This window comes from Amblyomma americanum, chromosome 1, assembly GCF_052857255.1.
Source record: "Amblyomma americanum isolate KBUSLIRL-KWMA chromosome 1, ASM5285725v1, whole genome shotgun sequence".
Taxonomy (NCBI): Eukaryota; Metazoa; Arthropoda; class Arachnida; order Ixodida; family Ixodidae; genus Amblyomma; species Amblyomma americanum.
This window is the reverse complement of record NC_135497.1, coordinates 16,675,574-16,686,955: the sequence shown is the minus strand read 5'-3', so window position 1 is coordinate 16,686,955 and position 11,382 is coordinate 16,675,574. Positions and strand designations below refer to the sequence as shown.

Below are 11,382 nucleotides of genomic sequence, written 5' to 3'. Positions count from 1 at the left end.
CACACTGTGGAGAAATAGAAATAGCGACAGGTTTCCACACGGTGTGGGCATTCCAACTCAATCCTGCTACACACTTCCGAATCGCAATTTGGAGCAGTGGGAGTCCATTCTGCACAGCGAGGACCACCGACCAGCAAACAGGACTGGTTCGCAGGGCCCACGCTGCGGCGCAGGTCAATGGGCTGCCGGAATAGGCGGACCACCCAAGGCTCCGGCAATTTCTATTGCTAAAATAAAAAATGCTATCAATCAATCATTGAAGTTAAGCCTTTGTACGCCTTTGCACCACCGTAGTCCTCATAATTGCCAGAGTCGCGAGGGCGCTCGAGTCCCGCTCAAATTTGAGGCGCGAACGTTGGCTACGCAAAAACGAACCACACTACATGGCTCAGGAATAGACACGATTGCTTGTAGACTTCTGAGAAATGCTGTACCTACCCTTCTGACTCTCTCTCTCTCTGTTCTCACTCCCTTCTCTCTTCAATGCTGCAAGTGTAATCTAGCCGCACTGCCTACGGTCCTACGGATGACTTGCAAGAAACAGCCATGTATACAGGGTAATATAGCTTGCATAGACAACACAGCAGCCGCCATTTTGGGAACCAGGAGCACTGCAAGAAGGGCTGCTTCTGGCCTGAATGGCAAAGCTATGCCTGAATCACCATTATGGCGCACGTTATGTCAAGTCATGCATGTATACAATGGCCACTTTTCAACACAAGTGCGGCCTCTACTGCTACACGAGAAATAACCTTAATTGTTTGTTATCCAAGTGAACTGCGCGGTGCATACGTAGAAATGGATGAAACATCTGTCGTGAGTCGCGTAAAATCCATTTCTGCACCAATATAGGCGACTCCTCGTAGCAGAGAGGGAGAGGTCTGAAGGTCGTAATGCAATTATCAGTTCAAAAAGTTAAGAACAGGTCACACGGTAACCTTTCAAGTCGCACAACGGCTGAGACCACCCGGAGTGCGTGCACAATGTGTCGCCCACAAATCGAAACCAGACTTTTCTTTGCTTCTAAAACTTTATTCAGAAAACGAGCTTCGTCCGCCTTGCTTACCAGATACGAACCAAGCATAAGAGACACATAACTGCACACAAATGACTGTACAATAAAAAATGCAGAAAATTAAAAAAATGAGATCATACCTGGTCCATTAGGGACAAAAATCCTCGCACTCAATGGCAAATGAACAAAGGAAACAAGAGACTTCGGTGGTCTAAAAGTGGCCAGTAATATACCAGGTGTTTCAGGGAAGGTTACCACTAGTGAGTAAAAACAGTGTTTTTGAGGTAAACAGAAGCTTTTTCAGCATAGTAATGCCAGCATTGGAGGACGTCAAAAAACAGTCGAATCATTTAACTGTCTAAGTGATTAACTAAATTCTAATAGGTAACTTTCTAACCTTTAGCAATAGGCACCTGACTGCAAATATAGATTTGTAGCCGGCCGTTAATAATAGCCATATCAGTTTTTAGAATTTCGAAAATGCCATTACTCTCACCGCTGTGGCACGACAGAATTTGGCTACATCGTGCTAAAATATGTGCACTTTCGGAAACTATGCAGGCAAAGCAACCCCTTCAGTGGTCGCAACTAGTTAAAATACCCAAATTTTGTTGTGCCACAGCGGCGAGAGTAATGGCGTTTTCGAAATTCTGAAGACTTGTATGGCTATTACTAACGGCCGGCTACATATATCTAATTGGAATCAGGTGCCTATTGGTAATATTTAAAAGTTAAGTATTCTAATTCAGTTGATCACTTAGCTAGTTAAGATGATTCGCCTGTTTTTTAACCTCCGCTAACACTCATATTACTATGCCACAAATTGCTTCTCGTTACCTCAAGAACCTTATTTAAAAAAATAGTTATCACCTTCCCTGAAACACCTGGTGCACTAAAGATGGTAGCGAACTATATTAACATCCAACATGAAAACTGAAAAAAAATCAGCTGGGGTCATGAATCTACAACCCAATATAGAACCAAATTATAGAGCAAGCCCAGAATAAAAAAATTGCAGATTTCAGCATCCGACTGCAAACGATGACCACTTATGAACTCGCACCTAGCTAGCGGTCGGAGTGGATCACTCCCAGCTCTACCTTCAGAAAGGTGCCATATATCACCCGGGTGCTGCCTGCAGAGTGAATTATAAGGCACACGACATTAAGGGTCAGATAGAGAAATGATTCACCTCATGCTTGGCAAGAAAAATGAAACACGCAGCAGCATCAACAACAATACTAGGAAATATTAAGACATGTAAAAGCTGCCATTGTCTAGCAGCGATGGGACGCAACAATCGAAATCTATCTTCGCTCCGAGAGGCAAAAGAAAAAAAAATGCCGCAAACGACTCCACAGTTTCCTGAACGGCGCATCAAATCGCCGAGGGTTCAGGGTCTAAAACGTTATAGTTCGCCTGAACTTCGCGAACACTCACGGAGTGACCGCAAGATTTGTACCCTGACTATGAGACCAAGTGTTAAGGAACATCTTAAAAACACGTAACATGAAAAACCACTTCTTTTAACCGCCGCTCTACCTTGTACTACAAAGACACGATACTGGTCTCCACCCGTGCTCGGAAAGAAAGAAAAATTTAAAAAGAAACCCGCATTCTCTTTTGCGTGGTGGAGAAAGCTAATAGAGAGATTTAGCTTGGCGGGGACTTACTAGCAGCGCAGGTGTATACCAGTTTACAGGACACAGCCTGCGCACGCGCAGTGGCCCTGCCTCGCTCCACCGTGCCAATGCTGGTGAGCAGGACGTGTCCGGTAAGCCAGTATACGTCTACGCTAATAAGTCACCGCTATGCTAAATCTCTCTAATAACAAATGCCGACTCTTAAGATGACTGCCCTGGTCGCAGTTACGCCGTGAAAGTCATCCTGTCAGAACCCGAGTAGGGAAGGCGCCAGAGCGTCGCCCAGGTGCTGGCTGCTATCTGCAGGTGCCGCAGGCTTGGTTATAGTGCAACACCATCCGCGGGAGTTCCTTCCTCCCAATGACATACGGCTCAGGCTAAGCATTCGTCGTTCTGCATTCGTCGTTCTCGGGGAACGCCGAATACACCAGGATGTACCACGTCCCGTTGTCCATCATGAGGACCCTCCTCGGGTTGGCGATCGCTGCAAACACAGGCTCCCCTATGTATGGCCACCCCGGCAATTGTAGCCGCCCAGATCGCGGCCGGAATCCAGGTCCCGTACCCCATGGCCCGGTCTCTTCTTGTCGCGGGAGCGAAATGGGTCCTCCTGGCAGTGCGTGCCCTTGCTGTGGCCACGGGAACTGCGGGGGCAGAGGCAGCTCCGGATGCGGCAGGGTTCCCTCTAGCGAATTTGATGGTCCCAGTCGCGGAAGAACTGCTCCTGAGGCATCACTGCCTCTTGCTCTGGATGCATTTCCTGACGAGAAAAAGAGAGTTCTGGTCGCGTATGCGGTTCCTGTGCAAGAGCCAGCTGCGGCTTCTGGTGTGGCGAAGGATGGCCGTAGCCCCCGCTGGTCGGTTCCACCGGCGTGTTGTGTGTAAGTTGCGGCGAGCAAAGATAAGGCACAAAATACTCGCCAAGTGGATGAGTGGCGTCATCTGTTGCAAACGGCACAATTCACAATTTTTTTTTCAAGAAATAGCGAACACTTGTGATGGAATTGCGGGTTATTGACAAGAAAAAATTCTTTTCACTGAACATGAGCACTCGGTCAACATAAAATGCCTCAAAGCACCAGAACACTAGCTGCACGAATGGACTGCACATGGATGCTTTTCAATCAGGTGATCGTGCTTAGCCAATACAGTTGTGAGTGGCGCAGGGAAAACAAACGCACAAATATAGGAGCCTGTACACTAAATCTTGGAAAAATTGACAGTCAGTGTCCACTGGCGGCGTATTTACAAAACTTCTCCGCTACAGCGCAAAGTTCCCAATTTTATAAACAGCGGTGTAGACTTCCATGCTACGCGGACCAATAGAGTATATCAATTAGTCCACATGGCAACGTTCTCGTGTACGGATGCAATACTGTTGTAACTGCACGTACGTCTACTGCGTACTTTTGTTGTGCACATTTTCACCTAACATTCTACCCAGTTTTTAAAAATAGGCTTTTTGAGTTAGGATGATTTTGTTGGCGTAACATTGTCAGTGGTGCAGTACGTCAGAATACAGCTAAGGCGTGCTAACTAGCCGAATGGTTAACTAGTATAGAATAGTTAACATAGTCACTGTTGCTGTTAAACTCATTAATCATTCAAAGGCATGTAGTCCACCATAATATCCATATCAGTTTTAAAAATAATGAAAAAATGGCTACCCTCGCCACTGTGGCCTAAGAAATTTTGCCTCTTTCGAACTCTTACTTGCACTAGACAGGCTGTTTTGTCTGCAAGCTTCTCGCTTCTCGAAAGCGCATGTATTTCGCGCAATGTAACGACATTTGTTGGGGAGGCAGTGCAAGAGTAACAGCGGTTTCGAAATTCTAGAAAGTGATAATCATATTACTTACGTTGGGCTACATACCTCGCAATAATTAACAAGCCGAACTGCAACTCTTAAGCAAGTAAATATTCAATATTACCTCCAGCGCTGAAGGGAACAACGAGGATTTTGGATATTCTATTAATATTCTTCGAGCTCCTCTGTATTCACCAGAATTCTGTCTGTTATTTAACATTAAATATTCTTCTGTCGTTTTCATTGATAAATTTTTCAAAATTCACGCTTCATGGTAAAATTCTGTCGTAATCTCCTAAGGAAATTTCTTTGTTTATGCCACTACACCTTGGCCAATCCCCCCGAGTGGGAGGGAAGGAAGGAAGGCCTCAGACGTTGCAGGCACATGCCCACTACGGGGGAGTGGCCAAGACACAGGCAGTTAATTGCTGGATACAGGAAAGTTTTGACGGGAAAAGGAGTGGTAATAGTATGTATTCTGATAGATGGGAAGACGGAAGGACAGGGGTCCTGTTAACTTGGAGATCGAGGATGGGACAATGGCTAAATGTACATAATAGTATACAATGCCTGTAATGTTTCAATGTCGTACTGACTGAGGGAAAAAGAAATTAGAATGGGAGTCGCTGCCACAGCTAAGCGCACACTCCTATCTCTTCAGCCAAGCAAAGAAGCGCCAATAGAAAGAACAACTCCGGAAGACACAGGCAAGCCCAGTTGATGAAATGGAGTTTGCAAAAGACGCTTCCTCAAATGAGAGAAGCGGCGGCAGAACAGCAGGAAGTGATCTATTGTCTCAGGTTCGGCACAAAAAGGGCACAATGGGGAAGCCGCCAGGTCAGATCTGTGAAGGTAGAAATTTAGAAGGGGAACCCGGCAAACACCCGCGTGGGCATTTGCAATGTTTACTGAGGTAAAAAAGAAGTGAGCGGCTCGTGCTCTCTCCTCGGCCGCTTTTGCTGACCGCTGCGGCGCCTAATTCTTCGGGCTTAGTCCTTGATCTACCTGCAAGGCTGTTAACCTACGGAAATAGCCTACGTGACAGTATTAGTTAACGAGGCCAATATTTAGCACGTCTCCGTTGTATTCTAGTGTACTACAACGCTGGCGTTGCTAAGGCGAGATAAGGACTGACTCAAAAAGCATATTGAAAAAAAATTGTGTAACGGCTTAGGCAAACCATCCTGTATAACAACTGCGTAGCTTTCTGGGTGGATGTTAGGAGGCGGAGGCTGTCCGTGCGTAGTAGTTTTTTGCATTAGGTGACGTCTGTGGACTCTGCGGAAACTACGACAGCCAAGGAGACGACAGTCAAGTCCACAAAAAACCGATCCTAATCACCACGCGTTTCAAACGGCTCTGTGCATTCTGAAGAGAGGAAGGATACCGCGCAGTGTGAGCGGAGCAGGGGACTCGTTATCCACAAGAAAGGCCTGCCGTCATGCTCGACATTGCTCTCTTGAAGGGTACGCAATAACTCAATTAGGTGGAAGTCTTCTGCAAGAGCAGCATAAGACCACGTGTTTTGATCTCTTGCTACTAGGTAGTGGAGATATTTGTATAATAACCAGAGCGCAACCATTATCATTAGCCAATCTAAGCCCCCTACAAAATAAATTTGGGGACACAGCTCTGCCATACGGGTCCTGGGGTACTTTTTGCACATCACTTCGAAAATACTGTCACTGGTCCTTATTTGATTTTTTATTCTCTGGATGTGTCTCCTTAGTCTACGTGTGTGAACCCTCTTGAGTAGCATGTGTAACTGGCTCCCTGGGTCAGTGGATACCACTATTGTGCTTTGAGGTGCGTGGCGGTGGTGTCCACATTCAGGAAACTGCTTTCGCGCAATATTTTGGGCTTAGCAGTGGGGAAGCCGATAGAATACCGATAGAATACCGATAGAATAGAACTAACAGAGCTATCAAAGTTAAGGGCACAGAGTAAGGTAAAATTAGAAAAAAATCGTTTTTTTTTTCTTTTGGAATTTTAGAAGTTCAATTCTTTCTACACATGTTCCATGATCGCACTTTCCTCAGAAAGCCATATTTACGGCTGAAAAACGCTTTTTCCGAAACCAAGTAGTGAGCGGCCACGCCCCCTTTCAGGATTAACGTCAATTTTTTCAACTAAAAAGTCCACCACCTGATTTCAAAACTTGTCTAAAATCAGCGACATATAAAAAATTGTCTGGCAACTATTGTACAGCTCCTCTTTTTTAGCCAAGACAATCCTGAGACGCTTTGCACGTTTTTTCCACGTTTCTGCAACCTTCATGCAGCTGCGTCCGAGTGCTATCCCTTTCGATCAGTATTGTAAATTGTGCCGGTGTTGGTTGCTGCTGATAAGTTGAGATGCCCAGGGCAAAGAAGGTCTTCGTCAGGCGTGAATTTCACGGCAACCGCTACGCTCATCGTGAAAAAGCAAAAGGATGTCCACGACCGAATGAGATCCCGAACGTCGAACGCGCCAGCTCCTCGACATTGAAGCTTTCAAGATTTTCTCTGTGCTTCCAGGAAGAGGATGTGCTACAGAGCTGCAGGAAATATACTCTGTGCTATGCTAAACCTTCCTAAGCCGCCGACAAAGTTTGCGAAATACAATCAAGAGCTTCTAGGTCACATCGAAGCTGCTGCTCAGGAGTCGATGAAAAGGGCAGCTGACGAAGCTGTGCAGCTGAATGAGGGGGATAAAGACATCGCAGTTGCTCTTGATGGAAGCTGGCAGAAGCGAGGCCATACTTCCAATAACGGCATAGTCTCTGCGACCAGTGTAGACACTGGGAAAGTGCTGGATGTGGAGGTTTTGTCTAAACGTTGTCCAAAGTGCAGCATCAAGGGTACAAACAGTGACCCCCTTCATAGAGAGGTGTGCCAAAGCAACTACCAAGGCACCAGCGGTGGAATGGAAGTCGCAGGAGCACTGAAAATTTTCAGCAGGAGTGAGGAGCTTCACGGCGTTCGATACGTCAAATACCTTGGCGATGGTGACAGCAAGGCTTTTATGGCTGTGAAGGCACAAATGCCATATGGTGATTCCGTTGAAATATCCAAGGTTGAGTGGTGCATAGGGCACGTGCAAAAAAGGATGGGCACAAGGTTACGAAGGCTAAAAAAAGGAAACAAAGCAGGAAAACTCTCTGATGGAAAGAGCCTCTCGGGCCGAGGCCGACTGACTGATGCAGTAATAGACAAGCTCCAGACGTACTATGGTTTGGCCATCAGAAGAAATGTAGGAAACCTGGATGAAATGCGAAAGGCCGTTTGGGCAACCTTCTTCCACTTATCGGCCACAGACGATGACCCATGCCATGGACTTTGCCCAAAGGGACCTGATACGTGGTGTGCCTTCAACAGAAGTCAGTCAGAGGGCAAGCCATTTTTCCACAAGGAGAGTTTGCCTGCATCTGTCTTGGAGGCTATCAAACCCATTTATAGGGAGCTATCGAAGGCTGAGCTCCTAGAGAAGCGCCTGCATGGGCGAACTCAAAATGCAAATGAGTCGTTCAACCATGTTGTTTGGGAACGCGCGCCAAAGAATGTGTTTGTTAGGCTTCGGACCCTACGGATGGCAACACTGGATGCTGTTCTTTCATTTAATGATGGTAGCATCGCACGGGCCAACGTTTTGAAGGCATGTGGATTGAACCCAGGGAGCAACACCATCAAGTGGCTGAGGGAAGCTGACCATAAGCGCATGTACTTTGCGGACCGAGCAACACGACAGCTTACAAAAGAGGCCCGACAGTCAAAACGACAAGCCGAAAAGCGAAAAAATGACGGCGACAGTGACTACGAAGCAGGGGGCTATTAAACCAATTACTATGGAGGCGTTTCTGCAAATAAAAAATGGTTTTTCACATCTTTTTTCTCTTTACGCTCTATTATCTCAAAACAGTGTTTTTTCTTACAAAGGTACCATTATTTCCAATGCCTTTCAAGACAGACGGCTGATTTTTTTTTGCAATTATCTACATAAGTGTTGCCAACTACTGAACTAGAATTAAGCAATTTCACTGAGCAGTTATTCTGTTATGAATTTTGAAATGCGGAAAGAAAGGCCAGATTTGTGTACTACCGGAAAAAATTTTATTAAAAATTGAATTTTCAACACATTTCAAATATTCTAGTTCAGTAAAAAGAGCACAAAATTTGGCAAACAATGATATATGTATTATTAGGCTACTGTTATTAGTTAGTGAGAAACATGTACCTCAACATGGCCTAAAATGCATGGGAAGTATAGGGCTTACCCTGTGCCCTTAATAAATAAGCGCAAGGTAGCCGACATAAGGAAGTTTAATATGGAGAAAATCGAGCATGCTATAAAGAACGGAGGTAGCCTAAAAACAGTGAAGAGGAAACTAGGCATAGGTAAAAACCAGATGTATGCATTAAGAGACAAGCAGGGCAATGTCATTAGCAATATGGATAAGATAGTAAACGTAGCCGAAGAGTTCTACACAGACCTGTACAGTAGCCAATGTAATCAGAGCGTTAATGAGAAAGACAGCAGTGCACAGCAATGCGTCATCCCGCCAGTAACGAAAGATGAAGTAAAGAAAGCCTTAGAAGCAATGAAAAAGGGAAAAGCAGCTGGGGAGGATCAGGCAACAGCCGATCTGTTGAAGGATGGACGGGACATCGTGCTAGAAAAACTAGCCACCCTGTATACGCAATGCCTTATGACCTCGACGGTACCAGAAGCTTGGAAGAATGCAAACATTATCTTAATTCATAAGAAGGGAGACGCCAAGGACTTGAAAAATTACCGGCCGATCAGCTTACTATCCGTTGCCTACAAAGTATTTACTAAGGTAATCACTAATAGAGTGAGGGCAACGTTAGACTTTAATCAACCAAATGACCAGGCAGGCTTTCGTAAAGGATATTCCACAATAGATCATATTCACACTATCAATCAGGTGATAGAGAAATGTGCAGAATATAATCAACCTCTATATATAGCTTTCATTGATTTCGAGAAAGCATTCGACTCAGTGGAAACCTCAGCAGTCATGCAGGCATTGCGTAATCAGGGGGTAGAAGAGCCTTATGTCAAAATACCGGAAGATATATATAGCAACTGCACAGCTACTATAGTCCTCCATAAAGTCAGCAATAAAATTCCAATAAGGAAGGGCGTCCGGCAAGGAGACACGATCTCGCCAATGCTGTTCACCGCATGTCTACAGGAGGTATTTCGAGGCCTGAATTGGGAACAGTTGGGAATAAGAATAAATGGAGAATACCTAAATAATCTGCGATTTGCTGATGACATTGCCTTGCTGAGTCACTCAGGAAGTGAACTAATTATAGCAAACAGATGCTTGAGAATAATTTACCAAGGTTGTTGAATTCCCTAATTGAAATGGGTATCGACATTCTAAGCATGAACCCGTTAAACTTTAAAGCCTTCATGCGTTCCTATACTGCATAAAATGTAATATATTTTTGTCTTTATTATTTCTTTAATACTTCTGTCTCTCCTTCATACATATTTGTGAATGTTTCTATGTTTTGTTTTGGGCTTTCTTTATTCACTTCTTGTGTTCTGATGAGCTGACTGCCACCGCTGCTCTGCCAAGTGTACACCAGGATGCAGGACCGGTCAAGCCTCCAGGAGGCTTTTTGCCTGCCATCCTCGACATTATATCTGTATGGTGTAATGTTGGAATAAATATTTGAAAAAAAAAATCATGATCAATGAGTTAGACAGGCAGAGCAGATCGATGGGTCTAAAAATTAACATGCAGAAAACCAAGGTAATGTTCAACAGCCTAGCAAGGGAACACCAGTTCACAATTGGCAGCGAGAGCCTAGAAATTGTGACGGAATACGTCTACTTAGGGCAGGTAGTGACAGCTGATCCGGATCATGAGAGGGAGATAACTAGAAGGATAAGAATGGGGTGGAGCGCATATGGCAAATTCTCGCAGATCATGAGTGGCAGTTTACCAATTTCCCTCAAGAGGAAAGTGTACAACAGCATAATCTTACCAGTACTCACCTACGGGGCAGAAACGTGGAGGGTAACGAAAAGAATTCAGCTTAAGTTAAGGACAACGCAGCAAGCCATGGAAAGAAAAATGATAGGTGTAACGTTAAGAGATCGGAAGCGGGCAGAGTGGGTGAGGGAACAAACACGGGTTAATGACATCCTAGTTGAAATTAAGAGAAAGAAATGGGCTTGGGCAGGGCATGTAATGCGAAGGCAAGATAACCGCTGGTCCTTAAGGGTAACGGAGTGGATTCCAAGAGAAAGTAAGCGGAGCAGGGGGCGGCAGAAGGTTAGGTGGGCGGACGAGATTAAGAAGTTTGCAGGCAAAGGGTGGATGCAGCTGGCAAAGGATAGGGTTAATTGGAGAGACATGGGAGAGGCCTTTGCCCTGCAGTGGGTGTAGTAGGGCTGATGATGATGATGATGATGAATGGTGAAGCAGTAGCCTTACTTGTTTTATTCTAGATCTTTTTTAAATTCGTGATATACCTCAGGACACAAGGTCTCCCTTGACCCAACTCGGACGAATTTTTCTTACTGGACCAGGGGTAGCGCGCCCGGCTCACGACCAAAGGGCAGCGCTTCGAGTACAGGCTTGACCATTTTCCTTATCAGCGCAATAGTTTTCGAAGCAATATTGAAACAAAAGCTTGACTACGCCATGTAAAGCCAAGGCACAGGGTCGAGCAGGAGCCGTTAATGTGTATGCGCCGAGCAACAGGTACGCCACTCGTGACGTCAGAGTTGCGGCATCGCCGCAGCAGCCGCCAAAGACTACGCATCGTTGCATCGCGCATGCGCGCAACAGATGCGCGTCATTGCTCGGCCCCTTCATAAGCATAGGATGCGAAACGCTCGTTCTTCAGATGAACAATGGGCGAAGAAGCGGAAAGTCGGCGTGTATACTGCGACCGACA

General features: G+C 45.5%; 1 protein-coding gene across 1 annotated transcript in view; it reads right to left on the bottom strand.

Annotated features, from left to right (window-relative positions):
* Positions 1–1,031: 1,031 nt before the first annotated feature.
* LOC144110388 (uncharacterized) overlaps positions 1,032–11,382 on the bottom strand; it is a 28,856-nt gene continuing 18,505 nt past the window's right edge. Inside the window, exon 4 of the mRNA XM_077643243.1 lies at positions 1,032–3,418. Within this exon, the coding sequence (XP_077499369.1) occupies positions 3,036–3,418 (383 nt within the window). The 3' untranslated portion in view covers positions 1,032–3,035. The remainder of the gene's footprint in view (positions 3,419–11,382) is intronic.